The sequence below is a fragment of the Atractosteus spatula genome, chromosome 9 (assembly GCF_055471065.1).
Source record: "Atractosteus spatula isolate fAtrSpa1 chromosome 9, fAtrSpa1.hap1, whole genome shotgun sequence".
In the NCBI taxonomy this organism is placed as follows: Eukaryota; Metazoa; Chordata; class Actinopteri; order Semionotiformes; family Lepisosteidae; genus Atractosteus; species Atractosteus spatula.
Window position 1 is genome coordinate 14359530 of NC_142714.1, and position 22079 is coordinate 14381608.

The 22079-nt window shown below is 36.9% G+C and overlaps 1 protein-coding gene across 2 annotated transcripts in view; it reads left to right on the forward strand.

Annotated features, from left to right (window-relative positions):
- The first annotated feature begins 767 nt into the window (after positions 1–767).
- The window catches only part of stxbp6 (syntaxin binding protein 6 (amisyn)), a 108664-nt gene continuing 87352 nt past the window's right edge, over positions 768–22079 (forward strand). Inside the window, exons 1-2 of one of the 2 annotated variants that reach the window (XM_088925894.1) lie at positions 768–1012; positions 17918–18105. In XM_088925894.1, coding sequence (XP_088782020.1) covers positions 17952–18105 — 154 coding nt within the window. In that variant the 5' untranslated portion in view covers positions 768–1012; positions 17918–17951. Of the gene's footprint in view, positions 1013–3214; positions 3273–17917; positions 18106–22079 lie in introns of those variants that run through there. The other variant, XM_088925895.1, reaches the window with a different exon arrangement.

Below are 22079 nucleotides of genomic sequence, written 5' to 3' on the forward strand. Positions count from 1 at the left end.
TTCAGAACTGAAAAAAATTACTTTGAATTGAACAGCATTGGCTTGGGTTACTTTTTGTTTAGGCTGCCTTTCAACTTGAAAATAACCCCATTCCTCATATTCATATTTTACCCAGACATTTGAATAGTTTGGTGATTCAAAGTCAGGAGATTCGACAGATATGAAACACCCACTGTATATCATAGCTTTAGCTTCATTTCGTATATTTCTTCAGTGTCGTCACTGGTGAAATATTATTTACCATACCAGTTAGAATGGGACAACACTGAAGACTAAGCGTGTCATAAGACAGCTGTGGTTTTACAATTCAGAGTGCTTTGTTTATAAACATTACACTGTTTACTGGAGTATAATATGCTGTTACAGAATTTATGTATATATTTATAGAAGTTTATAACTAGAAAAAAACAATAAACAGTTTGGAAAATACTGCTGGACAAAGATCGTAGGCAATACTGTATAACAACAGAATAAAGTGTGCTCACAGATCACAGACGATATTGCATTATTCTCCGAATTTCGGAGGTCACGTTATTTTTAGAACAGTTAGTAGTGTTGTTATTATTATTAGCTATAGAACGATAATTGATAATGAATTATGTTATTAGTTATTATTAGCTATAGAATAATGAAAATCATTTAGACGTTTCTCATTGTTTATTTCCCTCTTCTGTTTCTGAAAAGCGGCTTTTTTTGTTCTTTAAGAGCAAAGAGCACTCGTGTGCCATACGTAACACTATTCCTCCACGTCACGGGCCGTTCAAAGCAGTGGAAGTAACGCCGGTGCTGTTCCACCAGGCTGCGAGACATCTGCAGCAGCGCTAGAGTGTACTACTGAGAAATTACAAGAGGACTTCGAGATTACTGGGATTTTCAAAGCGAAATGATCCAGTCGAATCTGATCAGATAACAGGATCATCTTGACACTTGAGGGTTGATGGTTGCTGTCCGTGTTGAGCAGATCGAAACGATATTGTTTTCACGTGGAGGTATCCCAAGGCTGTAAAAAGTGGTAGGTTTTTTTTTATTTTTCTCTGATTTCTCGCAGGTTGCTGCAGGGTTAGTTTCATGTGTGCATTTCGTCGGCAGTTAATAAGTTTAACAAAACATGTTGTAGAGATCTAAAGCATGCTTCATGGCCAACCGATGACAACTTTGGATTCCAACATTTAAGTTTGAGATACGGTCGGCTTTTTGTTAATCTGGCTTTGGTGTATGTCTCAACACAGCGCATGGTGGCAGGACTGCATCCATTAGATTCTGGGAACGGGGTTTCAAACGCTGTTGCAGACATTGCAAACCTTCCAAAGTCAGGAACTGTGCCTACCCAGAATCGTCAAAAGCTTTTAAAACCGCTAGCTCGTTTTTGCTCATGTTCTGCTTAAATCGGCGAAATGATCTCAAGAGACAACTAGTTGCCACCGTTTAAAAAGGCAAGCGGAGAGGACGGAGAACCGCCTAACAATGTACTGCAGCAGTCAAGTATGAAGAGTTAAAAAATTGGCTTTCTTGAAAACTCCTTTCAATTAGATTTTTGAGCGACTAAGTAAAATAAAGTTACTTATGTCAAGCCTTGAAGTCAGTAGTGTTTTTTTTGCTATAGTTACGTTACTCGTTTTTTTTCTTGTTGGCCGTTTTATGATTTTGTTGCAGCCAGTAGTTCACTGTACAGCAGCTGCAAGCCAGCTGTTTGAAGCATTAACATTCGAGCTTACCTGTGAAAATACACAAAAGCAAAGGTTGTCTCTCTCTCATTTTTATTCTTTTCTCTGTTAGCTCCTAAGAAATATTCCAAGTTTCGAGTTTTAATTTTAAATACGACGTAGATTTCCAATATTTGTCTTAAAGTGGTTCTCTTACCGTTTTATGCATGGATTAAACACATACACCACAGACATACAGGTACAGGTAACTGTATTCGAAAGTGTTGTTTGGGACGAAAGTTAATTGACAGATATACCGAAACTGCTCCTGCAATATGACTTGTGACGGAGAAAAACGCGATTTGCAAGCTACCTGCATGAGGTGACATTTAGAGCGAAACTGATACAATGTACAGGTGAATTCTTCAGCGTATCCGGTTACGAAATTCTTGAAAAACACACGTTTATTAAATGTAGGACACCGTACAGGCGGTGAGTAAAATGCCGACTTCACGTTGTCGTTCATTTCAGACAGCTATTCGAGTACTGTAAAATTCGGTTTCTGATTAACGGTTAAATTCTAACCTTTCGGTAAAATGGCTACGCGTAAAATATCAGGCTGAAGTGGCAGAAAGACGTTTCTGTGAACTGGAAAAAACTGAAAACCGCTAGCAGTATGGATGGAGGGTGGAAAAAAGGAACGAAGTTTTTTTTTAATTTAGTTTGGAAACTGAGTCTGATGTAAAGCCTCTCATTTTCACAGCGTAGAAAAGGAGTAATGCATCAAAAACGATTCAGTGTTGCACAAATACCCAACCCTTAACTCATGATACTGGTCGTGGTAATCCTTATCGTCTAACCGATACTTCCTACAGTAGCTTCATGCATTTTATGCATTCCTTTGAGGATATAACAAGGAAGCGAAATCTGGTTAAATCCTTCAGTTAAAAGTTCCTCTTTAATGGTTGATTTCTAGTTCTCTTTCAAATTAACTTTTATTGCTTGGGTATTATTAGGAGTATTTTTAACTTCTAAACGTTACCCAGTTTTAGAAATTATGTTATTGCAACTTAAAATAAGGGTTTATTGATACTTTAGGGATACTTAAGTTTTAAATCTTCGCAAAAAAAATATGTACCAGGATAAAATACAAACAGAAGACTTTACGGAAAGCCTTTGTTAGCACTGGGCTTTAAATGTATTAGAAAATTAAAGTCTTATTGTAAACTCGTGTCGGGAGACTAGGATGTTTTCACAAAGATTTGCTTTCCATCGAGCGTAGTCACAGGCTTTGTAATGTGGGACTTGAGTGGTGTACGTTTGCATAATGAAGTCTTTGGCAGGACTGTCTGCCAGTTGAAGGAGGCTGAGTTCCAAGTAAGGAAACTGGGAACTGTTGATAGCTTATTTTTGTTCCATCATCATTTTTCCCATTTCGGAAAGGATGTCTGTTAAATTGTGGGACTGGATTTTGCTATACTTACAGTATACAGCCTTCAATGTTGGCATCTTTCTTTAGGTGTTAGTATGCATGAGCTAAATCGTTTAATAAAAGCCAGCTGATGTTAACTGCAGTTCTGCTCTGAAGAGATACAGCACAGTTGGTGTGGAAATGGTGATAACTGACAGGTAACTTTCCATTTTGTATTCAATGAGTGTCCAGTTCCAAATCCTCTCTCGACCTTAGTTTTGGAGAAGTTTTACTTTGATGTATACAGGCTTATGTGAGCTATGTTTCTGATATATTTTCAGAACATGAAGTTGTATCATTTTGAAGTAAATGCAGCTATACATACCTGTACAAACAGTGCTAACATTCTAAATAATTTGTAAAGTACTTTATATGTATGGAAATATACATATAATATATGCACATGAGTGTGATTTCTATTTTAACACTTTGGCAAGTGGAAGACACCATTAAAAGTTCTCATTCTGGGGCCTCAAGAGAAATTTCAGTTGTTTGATGTGCATGGTAAGTTAAAATAAAACAAGTATTGTAAGTAAAGCTGCATTGTTTTCAGGTTCTACAGAGTTTTTACTTTGTGAAATGGTGTCGTGATTTAGCTGAAAATATCAAAAAGGACTGTGTGTTATTCAGTGTGGGTGTCATTGAACTTTTTGTGCTCCTCTTTTTTTTGATAAATCTGTTAAAAAATTATTTTGGAGTGCAGAGTGCATAGAGCTGAGACATATTTCAGCAGGAAGTAAATACTGTAGATACTTCTAGAGATGATAAAGAAGAAAGTGATCTGTGTAATTTCATTTTTATTAAGTAATGTTTTGTCCAACCTTGCTGAAAACTATAAAATTACTTATCCAAAGATCCTCCCAGTAGTGGGTGATTTGTGACCACCAATCTATATGTGGAAGTTACATTCAAATGAAAATTCACTTTTATCTCCTTCACAGTATCTCTTATGTGTTGTCAAGGTCTGCCAGGATTTCTGACATGCTCTGTAATCCTGGTGAGGATCCTAACTGAAAGTGCAGCCTTCTGAGCAAAAAGCCACAGTCTTGCCCAGCCTGCAAGAATGAGAAAACGGGATGGGTTAGGGGCTTAATTTTATACACCTGGGTTTTTAACTTCTTGTGTGATGGGAAACAAGGAAATATCTTTGCTGCTCCTATGCAAGCTTCCCTAGAGACTGTACAGCCCGTTTAGGGAAGTTGCATCAGCGGTTCATTCTGGATCATAGATCGCTTCATATCAGTGTATAATAGTGGCTTCAGACATTGTCTCTCAGTAGCGTGTTTTGTGATGAAAATTTTTTTGCTGAAAAGTTTGTTTGAACATCTATTTTCAGTTGCTAGCCATTTGAAGATGACTTGAGGCCCTTCTATGAGGTCATTATCACTTACTGTAACTGCACTTTGCATTTGAAAACCCACTGAGTTTGTTCAAGTACCTACTGTATGCCTTGAAACCAAGGTAATCAGACATCAAACTGCAAAGGTATTGCAGTGAGACAAGGTACCCTGAATCTTATTTTAGGTTGGAGGCCAAAGGGAATGTAATTTAAATCTCAAATGGTTGTGTGCGGTGAGAGATCAATGTGAGCCTTCCATTAAAAAAGTGTTTGGGGAAACAAATATTTTTACAGTAGTTGGTTTTAGCAGCATTCAGGAATGTTTGTTAATTTGCAGACGCATTGGAATTTTGAATAGGTAATTGCTTCTAGCCTTTTAGATCTCTTTCTAGTTTATTGACATGTTTTTGCTTACAAATTACAATTAGTTTGCTTAAAGTCTGTGTCGTTAGTATTATATATTATTTTTAAAATTTAAATATGCTGTCAATGGCTTTTGCTCTGTTTTCATAACCCACAGTGGAATTTAGCCTGGATACTGGGGGACACTGAGGTAAACACCCTGAACACTGTTTAGAAAAGTGCAATGGAATCTTTAATGACCATGTCATCAAAGGGACAGCATCTCCTACATAATGCCCATGGGCACTTTGGTGGGTTATCACTCTTAAAAAATCTGGTCCAGCTGGGAATACTACCACCTGCTGGCCCACCAGCATGACTTTCAGCAGAAATCTGATTGTTTTATAGGCATCCACCATTTATTCTCCTGCACTCACTACTGGAATGATCAGTATTTTTGTCATCTAACTCCAAAAGTTTGCTTTCAAACAAGACTTGATCATCTGTAGCAGCAATACACTTTCCAGGTGTTGAATTGTCGTGTGCCTCTAACGTATCATGGGCAATGTCTGATGAAAATGCACTGTTTGCAGTGGAAAGCAGTGTAAGCTTGATGAAATACAGACTAAGGTAAAACCTTTGTTTCAGGTTATCATTGAGCTGAAATGTTTAGGCTTGTTTCATACTTGACCTTTATCTTCTGCTATACAAAACCCAAAATATTAGCAAAATTAATGTATGGAGGAGTTTTTTTAGGCTTCAGTTAATTTAAAAAAGAATAACTTGAGTGACATCCTGAAACATTCCGTAAGATGTAAATATTTATTAAGTGTTTTAGCATAATGCATTTTATGCTGGCAGGGATGCTTAATAAGGACACATGGACCCCATAAGTAACCCCATATGTGTCCTGGAAAAAAAAAAGTTTTATAGGTACATGAAACCAAGCATAAAAGGAGACAAGCCTGAATGCTTGATTCATGATTCAGTCTTGCTGTACAGTACCCCTTGGCTACTGCTCCTACTTAATGGTGACTCATAGCTTTCGTCAGTGGCTTTTTCTTCATTCCTTTCTTTGCATTCAGAGGAGTTTTACCTTATATAAAATACTATTCACAGAAGTGGTGGGAGAGAAAACAGCTTACCTGAGATAGTGTACTAACCTGAGAGCAAGTAGCACTTTAGATTTTGTCTGTGCTTAGCAAATTTCATGCCAGGCTATCATGAACTGCAAACCCGAAACTGTTTTTTTCTGAAAAAAAAAAGCTTCATTCCAAAGACAAATGTATTTTGAAACCGTAAGAAACCCTAGAGAATTTGCTGCTTTGGCACTATATAGTACTAGTGTCTAGTTGCATTATCCCTTTTCTGCCAGATCTAGTTAAAAGGTACACTGGATGGAGTTGGAGGCTGACATTTCTTTGGAACTGATAAGTCAGAAAAAATATAATTAAACATTGATGTTCTGTGTTATACCTTGAATGCTAGATTAGGCATACATTGTAGACCAACGTTCAACCTTGCCTGGTTGGATTCTAAACACTATTCAAGGTCTAGTTTTTTATCCCCACTGAAACAAAAGTTGGGAAAAGAATTAAATGTAATGCCCTACAGAGATAAATATTCATTTTAATTACCTGAGCTTTGATGCCTCCAAGGGAGCTCCTGGCTACATCAGAATGAAGTAGATTACCCCAGCATGTTTCCACTCCTAAAGCTTTTGTGAGCCAAACCAAGCAAGCCTGCAACCTGCGCTTGATTACACTTTAGACTGGTTCTGCTCAGCCTCCTCATTTTTGACAATATTAAATCATCCAGCAGAAGTCATTTTGATTCTGTGTTTTGTTGTGTCGGCCAGATTAATAGTTTACAGGCTGAAAACACTTTGGTAACTAATGCTTCACTGACTATTGGTGATGCCTTTATCTTCTGTCATTGTATATTATATGCTTATTGAAAATATAATGATATAATGATAGTTTTTTGTGAGAGACATTTATTTTTATTTCACAATATTGACAGTGGCTAGTTAAAACTTATTTTGTGAAAGTTAAGTCATTTTATAGTGGATTAGCACGGGCAGAAAACAGCTGAGCTGAGCACTGTGCTGTGGTCTCTGAGTGCTTATTAAGGTTTATAAGCACCATCTGTGTTGATAAAAGCCAGGGATCTGCAAAACCTGGAGTCTGTAAAACTTTGCAGTATGTTTCTAAAGCACAGTAGATTAGCTTTTTTAAACACTTCCCACAGTTCCAGATTACAGTAGCTGATACTGTGGGTGTCGTAGTCATTGAAACACTCAGCTTTACCCTGTCTGTCAAATTTTATGCAAGAAGGGTTTGTTTAGATTACGTTCAGAGAGCACAGACAGCTGAACAAGAACAACAGTTTTAATTTTTCTTTGGAAAGACCATTGCTGCTGTCACAGCTTCTATTTCATGCTGGAAAACCAATCTCTTTTTGTAATAGTGAAGGCCAAAAGCACTGGCATGAAACCTTTTTGAATGCTTCTTATAAAGCTGTATAAAGAAAGGATTCCTGTTTTCTCTTTGACTTTTGTAATGAACTGTTCCTTGCCTTTTTATGAGCCTTGTGCATTTTGTGAGCAATTATTTCCTGTATGTATACGATGTAAACATATACAAATTTAAATTGTATTATTAAGTGCTTGATATTGAATGTACCTCCTTGGTGCTTTGTGATTTACGCTGCTAGGTGAAGGAATAAAATGAGTGGAGGTTATGCATAATACATGGGTATAATGTTTTGCAGCCTTTTCTCAATCAAGCAATGACAATTGTGTGATAACTTCTGATTTTCATTTTTTTATAGATTCATTTTCCTGAGCAGTACCTGAGCAAAACAAACAATTGTCTGTGGCCTAATTTGAAAATATATTTAGGGTTTCTACGAAGCAACAATATCCTTTTAAGATACTTGGATGCTCAATTCCAGCCCCAGGAATGATGTGTACACTGTCAATCTGCCATCCTTATTGTAAATGATGGTTCCTGTGTATCTTCAGAAAACTCTTAAAGACTTGGAAAGTGGAAAGTTTCAGTTTCCAGTTATATTCAGGCATTTTGTTTGGTCCCTTTTACACATTTTTAGTTTTACTACTCCAAAAAAATACTGAAATAAAATTCTTGCCTTTAGAGTGTTTTGTTTATGCCCACTTAAAGACCTGCAAGCTGTATTCTATTATCTGTTTTTAGCTGTTTAGATGCTTAGCTTTTTTGTGATAAAAAATTAAATGTGGTCCTCAAATTAAATTTGTCTGAGATCTCTGTCACAGTGTTGACATGTTTCTTTTCATATTAAAAAAAAAAAAACTGGAGGGCGGTAGTGGATGTGTTTTTTAAAAAAAAGATTTGCAGGCCTTAAGTGAACATGGTTATGTGATTACTTATGAGAGAATAAAATCTTTAAATACTGAGCACTCCCCTTTCCTGTATTGGCTCATGAAACAGGTTAAAATAAGGAAGTTATAACTTTTTTATTCTTTAGAATAAAAGATTAGTATTTTATTATAGTGATTTTGTGTGTGGCAAAAATATAAGTAATGAAAATAAACAAGACTAGTTATAATTACATTAGCCATCACATTTGCATTTGTCACAGTTTTTTATAGGTGTTTGATAATTAAAGCTGTATACAACTGCCTGGCCAAACCAAAGCTTAAATACTATCAGAATGTACACAAGAATCCATATAAAGACATGCCCTCGAAAGTCAGCAAAGGCAGCATCATGGGTAGCCTACACTGTTGATGAACGCTGTATAATCAAAACAGCTCTTGTGTCAAATAACGTCTTGTTTAGGATAATAGTTTAATTATTATAAAAAGATAGCTAGTTAGCTTGCAGGTTAGTACAGAAATCTAGCTGTTGTATAACTAGGTGGTTATCTAGGTGTTATATAGTTATTTGTCATATGTGGGAGGTTACCACCAGGCTTTTTTTCCCGCAGGAAACTCTGGCACTGCTTGAAAGTACAGTAAATACCTTTTGCCTGTATTTGGTTTCTAAAATCACTTCATATTGTGAGGTACAGTAGGTTTGGAGCAATAACTAATCAGCAATAATCCTAGATTTCTTAATTTAAATTTTCATTATGTAGTTTAAGGAATAGTAATAAGAGTAAAGGAACCACTGGTTTCAAATCCTTCTCATTGCCGACATATATTATGCCATTTAAAATATTGTAATATAGAGTTAATATACTGTCACACATTTAATCTGTCAGTTGAAGAGAGAGCAAAGACGAAAACAGACATAAGGAAAGAAGCTGAAGTCAGATGTGGTTTATATGAGGGATCTGGGTGGATAAAGCGATGGCAGGAATAATCATGAAAACGTGGGTGAAACGCTAGACTGAGCCAGGATCACTTGTCTGGGTTTCTTTCGTTAGGTAATTGAGAGGCATACTGGGAACTGCGGCTTATTTATGAGTTTGTTCATACAAGAAAACCAAATTGTAGATTGAATCAGTGTGGTGACAGGAAATAACTTATTTATCCTGTACCGTGTGAAGATTAAGGGAATAGTCAGCACCTAAAATGACCTGAGAAAGTCAACTTAATGTTACAGTTGCAGTGGTAACACTGCAAGTACAGTACAGAGGAGATGGGTTAAAGTTGTGCTACTATATGTACCTTATACATCACAGTATTCATATAATCAAGCTTATGTTAGGGACTAGATTGGAGTTAAATAGTTAGCATATTTGAAACTAAATACGAATGCTGAAAAGAGATGAAAAGGTGTCACACCTGAAGAAGGCTCCACAGCCAAAATATTGTTTCTTTTCTACTCTTTTCAGCATGTAAAAATCCTTTACTTGCTCCTTTTGCAGTCTGTGCATACTGATGCAGCTACCTACCTAACAAAATATGAATGCAGTTCTGTAAATATAGAAAAACCTGTTTTTGTTTTGTGCCATTGCTGGCATTTTAATGTGCTTTTGGTATTCTGTATACTGACTTTGTATCTTAAGTTTATTGCTAAATTTCATTAAGCAGTTACTTAATGAATCTGTAGCAGCTATTGATTGTTTTCATCTTCGGTGTATTAGATTTACCTTGTATTTATCAATTATTATCAACTTTAGTCTTGTATGCTTTTGTCACAGAGAGAATGGGTTCTCTACTCAAAAGAGGCCTGGTTTGTTTCTATGAGACCCTGATTAGTTTAAAAGTGATGTTTAGTCAGAATTAAAGTTACATCTATAACCAAGGAAAATTTCTCCAATTGAGTTGACTGCTGTTTCACCGCAAGTATAGAGAGACAAGTGATTGTGTTGAATGCTTTTAAGCCACATTTTAAAATGCCCTGTAAATGGAATTTTAATCTTGAAGCTGAGGTAGATGCCTTGTGAGCACTGAGTGTAGCAATATACTGTAGGAGATGGATTGATTAAGGAATGGGGATGGGAGTGATAGCAAGAGGCCCATGACCATATGCCAGCCAAATGCGTAAGCCAAACCAAAGCCACGTGGCTTGTACATTTACAGTATTATAGACAGTCGTGATATTGTATAAAATACTCTATAGTACTATGAAGTTATGACTTCATAGTCATAATAGTTATGACTATTAGACAAAATCTCAAAATAGGCCAGTTTTAGGTTCTGGAAGGAGAGCAGAAGACAATCTGCAAGCATTGAGTGGATTTTGCAAAGGAACCCACTTCTTTGTACGTCTGGAATTGATTTTAAATGGTAAATTAAATGTATTCAATATGTTCAAAACTCTGCAGCTAGACTACTCACTCACACCAGACCCTGGTAAAAATATCACTCCTAGACTTAAGTCTCTACATTGGTTGCCTATAAAGTGATGTATTCAATACAAGATCTTGTTGCTGACTTTCAAGGCTCTAAACAACCTGGACTAAACAATCATGTACTTTTGGTGACGGGGCCTTCTCTGATGCTGCTCCAGTGTTGTGGAATGACCTTCCTCAGACTTTTACAGAGAGACAACCTCTGTAACTCTCTTCAAATCTAAATTTAAAACTTACCTTTTTACTAAGGTCTACATCTGATTGTCTATAATCATTTAGTACAAACCTGCATGCTTTAGTTTTTATTTTTTCATTTACTCTTACTGTGCTCTTCTTGTCTTTTTCCTTATTCAAGATGTACAGTGTCCTTGTGTTTGGAAAGGCACTTTATAAATAAAATAATAATAATAATAAAATTATTCCCTCTTAAAAGGAGAGGTTTTCACTGCAACTTAAGGCAAAAAGAAAGCCACTTTAAAATGCTTTATTGGATGCTTCTCACTGTGTGGATTGTTACAGCTTTTCTGCAAGGATTCCTTAAAACAATTCTGTATGGTTTCTTTTGATGTTTAATGTGAGGAATTTAGCATAAAATCTGTTTATTTTAGATGTTAGTACGTTTGAGCCACACATTGTGGAAGTTTTATTTTTTACATTAAATGATCACAGATTTCAGGGATTGATATATATATATCCATATCTCAAGGGAAAGGGCTTGATAGCTGTGGTTAATGACTGTGATTCCATCATGATTTTGTAAGTGGAGAAAGTGCTTTTTGAGGTGTGAAATGACTTGAGATTTGAAAACACTCCCACCAAAAAAAATTTTAAAAACAATGTGCAATTCCAGTCAGTTCCATTGTGGCATAATTAAATCCACAGCAAATATATTAGCAGTATGGTGGTTTATATTTTTAAAATGTATCTTAAATTATGTAATTTTTACATTGTTCACAAGCTATGTACAGTATCACAATTATTGTAACTTAAAGCACACAAAGACTGGCTGTTCCTACATGGAATGCAACTTCATTCTGTCAGTAGTCTGAAGACAAGAAACTGTGCTCTATAAATGTGAAAATCTAAGAAAATCAGCATTTTGTGGTACCCTTTCAGGCAGTAGTTTTGATTACAATGCTCTAGTGAAATCTGCATATCTGTGTCTTTATCCTGATTTATCAAGCTGCTTATATGGATGTGATTTATGCTACAAAAGTATGTGCCCTGCCTCTTTTTCTTCATGACCATCTCATGTGAAAATGAAAACGCTCAAGGAAAAGTTTTCTGTTTTGAAAGAGTAAGATAGTGAAGGTTATCTGTGTTTGTTTTTTTTTTACTGCCATCATTAAAAAAAAGTTTCGTTTCCCTTAAGCTCTAGAAATGTGCAGTGTTGCAGGATTAGGTTGGCCAGGGTGTCACCATAGCAAACGTTTCAGTTTCTTGGTTACAGATAAAAGCAAGTGCAGAAAAACGCAGTGTTGCTTTTTTCCTTGGTCAATAAAGGGTATGTTTCAGGTTAATTTCTGATGTCGACAAGTAGGAGGACATCTGTGTCTGTCTGAGAGCCTGGGTTATTTCCAACAGCCAAGACCCTTGAACTTTAAATGTGCTATAGCCACCCACCAAGATCGCTCCGATACAGCAGTTACAGTAGTAGCTGTGCAAGCCTGAGTGCACTACTTGAATTCAATAGTGCAAAGTTAGTGTCATTTGGTTTGTTTTGTGTGACCTTTGCAAGGAGTATGTGTTCTTGCAGTTATTTCTTGAAATACTTTTTATATATTTTAAAAATGAGTTTTGTTTTGGAATGTACTTGTAGTGCTGTTAGCTTTCAATAAGTTGAAAGGCTTTAAACTGCCACAGATGAGTACTGGAAGTAAGGAGGTTCAGAGCTGATTGGAATAGAAGTATGTCCAATCAAGCATCAAGTCACAATGCATGCTGTGTCACTGAGAGCCAGAAGTGTCCTCTCTGAGTCATCCCAGGCCTAGCCCTGGTGGCTATGAGCCAGTTGAGCACCACTGCTTGGGGGAAACCCAGTTACAGTTGGCAAGCAGCATGCCCCCAAGCTTTAACCTGCGACTCAGAGCTCAGCCTCAACACTAGATTAGTGGAATTAAAGAACTGTGGGCTGTAAAATAGAAGTCTTTTTGACTGATGCATTAGAATCCACTGTAGAATGTGTGATTATGCTTTTAAGTTCTCTTTTTTTCATTCCAGCATTTAGGCTGTTTGGGAGCATAGTAGTGCTTCAATTTGTGCTTTATCTGCAAAGATTCTTCAGACATTTTTTTCATGTTTTATACTTAGTCTGTAGTCTTATTTCAGTTTCCTGTTTATCTTAAGAGGAAGTTCCATATGTACAGTTTTTCTACCAAGTTACCCACTAAAGATTAACGTTTTCACAACACAAACCATAAGTCATACACTTCTTAAATATACATTAGCCTCTGATAATTTAAATGAAACTTTTAGTGTATTTTTTTTCATTTTTTTCTTCATTGCATAATGGCTGTGTTAGATGAAAGGGACATGGCAGTGAGACAGATTTCAATTGCTTTATAAAGTTCTCGTCCTGTAATGTAAAAACAAACTGAACACTTGTCTTTTTAAATGGGATGTGTCCCATTTATTTGCATACAAATTAGTTTCTTTCATTCCCTTAAGCACCATTGATATCATTAAGTTTGCTTCTTTTCTTTTTCTTTAGCATAAAACATGATACAATGACTGCTGTGAAATCATTGTATTAATTTTGTTTACTTAACTGCTCTTACCTCAGAGGTTTTTTTATTTAATGGGAATAATATACAGTACTTTGGTATATACAGTTTTTAATATATGTGCCATTCATAAATAGTGGGATGCCATTAAGTAATATGATGTAGCTTCAGACCTTTTAGTGGCAGTTCCACAAATGTGAATGTGGTATATTCTCATTGATTTGATCAATTTCACATTTTAAATGAATTGACAAGTATACACTAAAACATCAAGTGCTCTTTAATCTCTTATTGATTTTACAAAAGGTAGTTATTTACCTGTTGGTTTCAACAAAATGAAAGGCATACAGTACGTGCAGTAAAGTTTTCTGACATCTACAATATGGAGTAAAAAAAAGTTTGCAGTGCTGGGTCTGTAAGGTGGTTTCTTAACTTTCTGTCCATTTTGTTAATAATTAATGAGGGCTGCCAGCAGTGGCAAATTGAGTATCTGCAGCCATCATTTTATCACCAAACTAGCTCCACAGACTCTGTTTACCAGTTGTATGGACCTGTGTTTATTGGTATGCTGTATAGCCTTAATTCCTTTATCTGCTGACCTGAAGTTAGCCTCTGAAAGAATGTGGCCTGCAGCTGAATGAAGTAAAGAAATGCATGGCTGATTGCCAGTGTACAGTGGAGTTGGATAGGTGTCATTATTCTATATAAAAAAGATCCAAAGGTAGTATTTACTTTTTACTAAATTCACTTTCTAGAATGTCATGGACATGGTCCTGAAGAGTGGGTGCTTTCTTATTTAAAAGTGATAAGCTGATATATGTTACTGATGTGAAATCTACAATAAGACTGAACTTGGAAAACAGGCTTGAAAAGAAATTAAGCTTTCACCGATAAGTTGTATTGTAACTGGTGAGGAAGAATTTTAGCAATTGCCTTTTTATTAAATATATAGTGACTTTTTATTAGCTCATATGCCTTTTGCTTAGCAACAGTATAAAAGGATAATTCAAGCATATTATTTGACCTTCTGACATTGATATTACAAACTGCAGAATGTCTAGCTCATTTTCACACCTTTTTATTTTTATACTTCCTTTTGTCTGTATGCAAGGTAGAATTGTCTGTATGCAAGGTAGAATTGTCTGTATGCAAGGTAGAACTGTTTCTTAAGAAGAACGTGGTCAATTACAAAGAAATGTTTGTAGAGAGAAAAACATCTCCTAATATGGAAACTTGGAGTAAGCTTTCCTGTGTGTGTCTACTGTATAAAACTCATTGCAATTATCATCTCGGGGAGTTAGATGTTTGTAGATCTGTATGAGAGATTGCTCTCAGATCTGCATGATCTATCCTCCTCATGCGCATGAATAAAGGACTCGGCCTGACCACACCTAACCTGAGTGAAGACTTTTCTTCGACACTGGAAAGGGAAGAGCAGAGCCTAGTTTAAACTTCACCTCATCTGGCTGAAAAATGTCAAAACAATGCAGAAATGAGTGAGTGGTATTGGAAAACGACTGTGCTTTATTTTCTTTTATTTGAAAAATGTTTGAAATAAGAACATAAAAATATTAGGCTTTGTCCTACTTGTATCCTTCATCTGTGGTTTCTAGTAGTTTCATGTTTAAAAAATCCAATTTCTTTCTTGACGATATCCTGTGTTGGTGGCTTTGACCACATAATTATGTGAGCTGGGTTCACGCTCCCACAAGGGTTTTGTCTCAAAGTGCTCTTCTGTGTAAGAATTCATATGTTGATATTAAGCAGAAGTGATTTTCAACTTTCTACCAATATAATTTCATTATGCACTTTTCACTTGTATTAATATGTGAAGCTAAGCAAGACTGGGTCTGATCAGTACTGGGATGGGTGACCATCAAGGAAAACCAGTTTGCCGCTGCAAGTCGTGTTGGTGGACCAGTAGGTGGCGCTCACCCCATTATGATATCTGAGGAAATAATGCTATAGGCAGTTCTTTTCTTTGGATTAAAAGCTAAACAGAGATCCTGTCTACTTGATCCCATGGCATACTTCAAAAGAGTAGGGTTGCTAACCCCAGTATCCTTGCTAAGTTCTACTCTGGGTTTGCACAATCGGAAATCTCTGAACCCCTCCCTGTGTTTGTGACAGACAGAAATTAGGACAGTTATAACTTGTATTTGGCACTGAAGACATTTTGACTGTAGTGTGCTCAATTTCTTCTGTTTTTTGTAATGACTCATTCTTTGCCCCTGAGGTATTTAGAATGGGAAAACCGGTACAGTAAAATAATACACCTCTGATGTTGCTGAAGTACTTGTAATCGCATATGCATCTGCACCTTGAGTTCAGGCAGAAGTTCTGTTGCATTTTACTTTTAAATAATCTGCATTTGCATCATTTAGTGAATGGTGAGTTGACTTTTAGTGAATGGTAGGATCTTAAGCCACATTGTATAATACTGTGTCATTTTGTCTTAAAATTGGAAATTGCTGAAGTGCCTTTGCAAGTTCTGCATTTGAGAACGCTCATGTTTCACCCAAGGCTTCTTACTTATTGGAACTGTTAAATTCAGGCGTTTTATCATGACTTGAAATTTGATTTAGGTCTTGTATATTGTGTGGTTGGGAAATTTGGAGGTCCTTTCAACAGGGAAGATGTGCCAGCACTATCTTAATTGCAAAAGTGGGCTTTTCTCAATTGTATTGTATAACTGTAAACTTAGCAGTTGTGTAAGGAAGTGTATATAGAGGATTTCTGATGTGTCTAGCCTAAGAAAATTCTTACCCATAAGTGAAGTATGGGAGCTTCACTGGGGCATCAGTAATGGTAGTCCTAGTATTTTTACTATGGAACAGAGTTTTAAATTTTTTTTTCTACAGAAAGGAGTTTTTAAGTCACTGTTATCTTTTGATTAATGTATGCTGTACTCGGGCATTAGGACCACTGTGTGGGTCAGGATGAGCGCTCCCTACTGGTCTTACTAATACCTCTTCCAGTAGCAACCTTCGCTTTCCCAGGAGATCTCCCATCCAGGTACTGGCCAGGCTCACACCTGCTGGGCTTCAGTGGGTTGCCAGTTGTGAGTTGCAGAGTGATATACAGTAGCTGGTGGCATGGAAGCTGTTGTATCATCCAATATTTCAAATTACATACATTTTTCAAAAGAAAACTTGCAAAAGGCCCAAGGAGATTGTTGTAACTGTCAAGAATTACATAGTTTATCTTGTGTACTCATACATTATTGTGGTCCAGACTTTAGAATGGAAAGTGCCTGCTGAAAATTATTTGATGATGGCAGACTTAGGGGACTGTTTAAATGAAACTATAAAAATATTAAGTGTGCATCAGTTAATCAAATAACGGATGTACTGTAGCAGTTGCTACAGTCGGCAGGAATCAGAATAGACATATTGTTAGCTGCTTGTCTTGCTGGGTGTGTAGTTAAATACTTTTACAGCCCACAGGCAATATTGTAAAAAGAACTGGCTACTTCCCCTACGGTTTTGAAAGGTCCACAGCTGCCAGATGTCATCCTGATAGAACCTTTATAGCGTCAGAGCTGTTGAAGGTAATGTTGTTTCCAAAAGATATTGATTTATAGATATAACTGAGCTTTGAATTCATGATTCCTGGATGAACAAAAAATTTACATGAGAAACATTCGCAGTCTTGAACTATTTGCCAGTCAATAGAGTGTCCCTTATGTAACATTTATATGATTGACATTTTCTCTACAGACATAGCTGTCATGTTAAAACTAAAGTAATATGTTGTCATTAGTTAATTACAATCATTTCAGGTACATTGGAATAGCGGTGCTACATATTTTAAAACTATACGATTCAGAAAAAAAAATCCATATGATAGTCATGAATGATAAACAATGTACTTATCTTTACTATCTTTAGCCATTTAATATTTTATACCAATAATATTTGTATAGGTACATACCAATTTATATGTAAATACTGTAGATTGTTAAAATGTACAAACAGTATTTTATCTCTTAATATAACTATAATATGTGTAATACAGTTAAAAAGATCCGTGATGAGTGCAGTGGATCTATTAAATGATGCTCAAGGGAGCAAAGAGATTGCCAACTTAGTTTGAGTTCCAGAGAATGAAATTCATTTTAATGGTTTTTGTCATTGCTTTAAAGGTCAATTTTAAAAATTGCCATTGCAAATGGGTGAGGCTTAATCCTTCAAGGAAGGATTAAATTAATCAGTAAGTGATGAGTCAAAAACTCAGTCATCTGATCTATAGGTAAATAAAACTGTGGAACCAACATAAGCATTGTGCAAGTCTACCTGATGATTAAATGCATAGTAATAAGTTATTTATATGCAAGAAAATACATTATGTGGTAGAATTTCAACTGTTTTACGCTTTATGGATGGTTTTCTTCTGATGCTCTGTTTTATTGAAATCTGAACTTTTTGAAATAAAGCTTGTGCTGTGCTGCATATAAGGAAAATTCAGCCTCTGAAAATGCAGACACTGGACACTTTGGCTGTGGTGCTATTTAGATTGCTTTCCATGTGCAGGGAAGGTACAGGGAATAATGTACTTGAAGGTATAGCAGTGCATTTTAAAATGGATGCTCTGTGCCTTGTTTCTCTCTTGACAGATAAGACAGCAGCTTGCCCTTTGCCCAACCTACGATGAGTGCCAAATCAGCCATCAACAAGGAGATTTTTGCACCGCATGATGAGAGAATGCTTGGAGCTGTCCAGGTTAAGAGGAGAACGAAGAAAAAGATTCCCTTCTTAGCCACTGGAGGCCAGGGAGACTATATGACCTATATATGCCTGTCAGGTAAATTGCAACATTCTTACAGCAGGCATGATGCTGCATTAGGTGGGTTAAGATTTTATCAAATGTCATCATCTGGTAAAACATTGTGGCTGGCATCATAAAAGCCCAAAGTGACAGAGGTGTTAGCCCTGAGGAGCGAGATGGACTGATCTTGTGGACTTGATTAGGGATGTCTGGAATGATTCGTTTCAATGTCAGCTTTCTTCAGATGGGGGAACTTACTGATCATAGTAACCATTGCGGTATCCAGAGTTGGAAAGGGCTCTTTGGGCAATTCCATTTGTATATTCCCCTGTCACCTGTAATTCCCAGAGCTAAAAAAAAACATAACTATGCACTATGAAGTGAGTGTACTGTAGGTGTTAACAGAATATGAAATAGTAAAATGTAAATATGCTGTGCTACACATCCTTTTGTATATGTACATATGCTTTGATAACTGATTGTAAGGAGTTGTTATCAAAATTAGAGGATTTATTTACTACAAAATGTTATTTTCAGACCTGATTTTGTTGTATTATACATTGTGAGCTAGTTTATATGTGTCAACTTAAAACTTAAGTACTATTATATACATCATTGCAAAGTACATACATTGTATACATCAGTTTTCAAGACTAGTGGTAATGCTGAATGTTACAGATTACTATTGGGTATGACTTCCCTGTGCACTAGCACAATCCTGGCTACAATAGACCCAGCACACTTCCTTAACAGCTGTAGCCAACTGGTGGTGATTGACTGTTCACTGTTGTCTCCTGTTCATAGGGAAGCTGGACTCCGGTCATGAGGGAAAGCTGGCCATTGAAATACCTCAAAGTTATTAACTTAAGATCACTTTATTGGCCATATAGTCATAAGCACTACAGGAAGGTTACAAAGGAGAGGGGGGTGATTTGACCCATCTCTCCCCTTTGGTAGTTAGTAGTTAATTTACCAGCAGCCACATCACCCTGCAGTTCACATCTGGCAACCCACTGACGCTCAGCAGGTGTGAGCCTGGTCAGTACCTGGATGGGAGACCTGGGAAAAACTAAGGTTGCTGCTGGAAGAGGTGTTAGTGGAGCCAGCAGGGGGCGTTCACTCTGTGGTCTGTGTGGGTCCTAATGCCCCAGTATAATGATGGGGACACTATACTGTAAAAAGGTGCCATCCTTCAGATGAGGCGTAAAACCGAGGTCCTGACTCTTTGTGGTCGTGAAAAATCCCAGGGTGCTTCTTGAAAAGAGTAGAGGTGTAACCCAGGCATCCTGGCCAAATTTCCCATTGCCAATCATGGCCTCCTAATAATCTCCCTCTGTGAATTGGCTTCATTCCTCTTTTCTCCTCCCCACTAATAGCTGATGTGTGGTGAGTGTTCTGGCGCACTATGGCTGCCGTCACATCATCCAGGTGGGGCTGCACATTGGTGGTGGTGGAGGAGAGTCCCCATTACCAGTAAAGTAGTAGTTGAGTGGAGTGTCCAGAAAGCGCTATATAGGTGTAAGCAACAACATAACTGCATAGGTTGATTCATACTCTTGTAGTCCTTTTGGTAAAGTAGTGAAAGCTGTTCTTGATTTTAAATGCACTGCAATGTATTTTCCACTTTTTTCCCTCTGGTTTGTGTTTCACTTTTCGTTCTGAAAGTCTGGACTGACTTTATCAATGCCTTTGAGGATTCTGAATACTTGTAGCAGGTCCCCTTGTAATCTTTGTCAGTGTAGCCCAGTGTTTCCTTTAAGCTTTGTCAGTGTAGCCCAGTGTTTCCTTTAAGCCCAGGGATGTATCTGGTTGCTCTTCTCTAGATGCATTCCAGGGCAGCAATATCCTGTCTATAATGTGATGAGCAATATTGTACACAGTTTTCTAAATGAGGCCTTATTAGTATGTGAAATGTCACCTTTCTTCTTGTGCACTACAGTACACTGACAGGACGTTAGTAGAAAGACGTATTCCTAGAACTGTGTCCTTCAGTTCCTTGGAGGCATGGCAGGAACTGAGAAACATATTTCTCAATATAAAATACTGCACTAAAATTGAAAACTTGAAATTTATTCTGGCTTCAAGCAAAAAAAAAATTGCCTAAAAGAGTCCTTTGTGAGGCAAGTGATCAAATTCTTTTTACTCTGTTTCCACTTGGGCTCTGTTTGGCTGTCTGCCTCTGTGCCACCTCACCTTTACTTTTCACTGAGATGCATTGCAGAAAAGAAGAAGATCAAAGCTAACCATTAGAGTAGTTAACCTGTTAACCTAATCAGCCCTGTATTCTATCAGTTGTTTTCATTAGTTTGCAAAGAACTGCTCAGCCAGCCCTTTCCGAAAACGTCTCAGGAAATGGGTGATATTTTAATGGGTTACTTGTGAAATGGATTGATAGGTGTGAATGATAACTGAAAAGAATAAAAACTGTGATCCATATCTAAATAAAGTTCTGAAACCCATGTCTGTTGCAAAGGTCCCAAAGTTCAGGGACACAAGGGAAAAGTGGGGGGAAAGTATATTTAAAACCCCAGAACATGTGACACGTTTTTTTTTTCCACAAAGTGTCGTGAAAGTCTGGGACAAGCTGCCAAGCTGTGTGGTTAAAGCTGGGATCATAGCTTCTTTCACTGAAGGATCCTAGGAGAAGGCTGAAGGAGTTTCTGTGATCCTACCTTAATTACTTACCTAAACAGGCTAGCAGGATGGACAGGCTTTCTCTTGTTAGCGACCTTTGTGTTTTTATGAAGAACTCCTCACAACACACTGCTACCACCCTATGGGTTAGCTTGTAGAGTGCAAAAGTCAGCATAAAGCTAACTACTGCTCACGTTTTCTTCCATTAGCTCCGTCAGTTACAAAATGACGTTGTTTGGTGAATAAAACAGTTTGACGCTCTGTCTTTAACAGTCTCTCATACTGTATGTTCTTTGGCTCTGAAAAGATTTCTGTTCGTCTCTCAGCTGTCAATATGGTAACCCATAGACTGCCTCTGCATATGTGGATCGTTTTGATGCAGACAGCAACCTGCAGCTGTTCAGTTGATACACACATTGTTTCTTTGAGGTGTGTCTCGAGCTGTAGCCCCTGCAGTCTGACCATTTTTACACAGGTGAATTGGATGGATGTGATAGTCTTGTACTGAGTGGTGACTCTCTGCCTTCTGGGACATTGCCTGTTCCTCACAAAGCCTAGTTTCCTAGTTTCTCCTGACTACTTGCTGATTGGTGAAGCAAAACATCTTCTTCGGACAATTACTCTGATAGACCACCTTAACTTATATGGTTAGCAACTAGTTTGCCTGTCTCGTTAAGAAAAATATGTACAGGTGGACAGATTTAAAAAAAAAATCCTGTTATTAAAGTTTATTTGACAAAAAGCAGGCTTCAAATTTAGGAGATATGAGGAATGAGAAATAGGAGAAAAAACAATATGACTTTTAATACAGTAATTTATGACAGTATTCAGGAGAAAATATTAGTGATATTCTGTTTGTTGTAAGTTTAAAGTTTTTTTTCCCCAAAGGCTTCTGTGATGTGCTATATTTTGTAGTAGCCAACCTCTTGACGCTGAAAGAGACCTTTTGGGTTTGATTTACAGAATGAGACAAAATGCACCGATAAGGCCCAAGCACAGATGCATTTTATTATGTGGGCAGAGCTTGGTTTGACTTCACAGAGATTTACTTAAATATTAATTTGGTTATGTACAGTTATGAAAGCCCTTTCAGTTATTTACCCATTTTACATTTTTATCAAACACTATAATTTGTAGTTTACAAAGTATATGTATGATATAAAAATACTTTTCTAGAAAACACATCATAGAGCTAATCATTTAACTTTGGCTAAGTGCATTTTTACATTATAAAGCAACTGTTATACAGACAGTATCTTTATTTAGATCCTGAATTGTAAACTTATGAGTGCTACTTGGGAAATGTCACATTGATCAAATCTAACTTAATTTTAATTTCATTTAAATAATGTCCAGCCTTAATTTTGTTTCAGTTA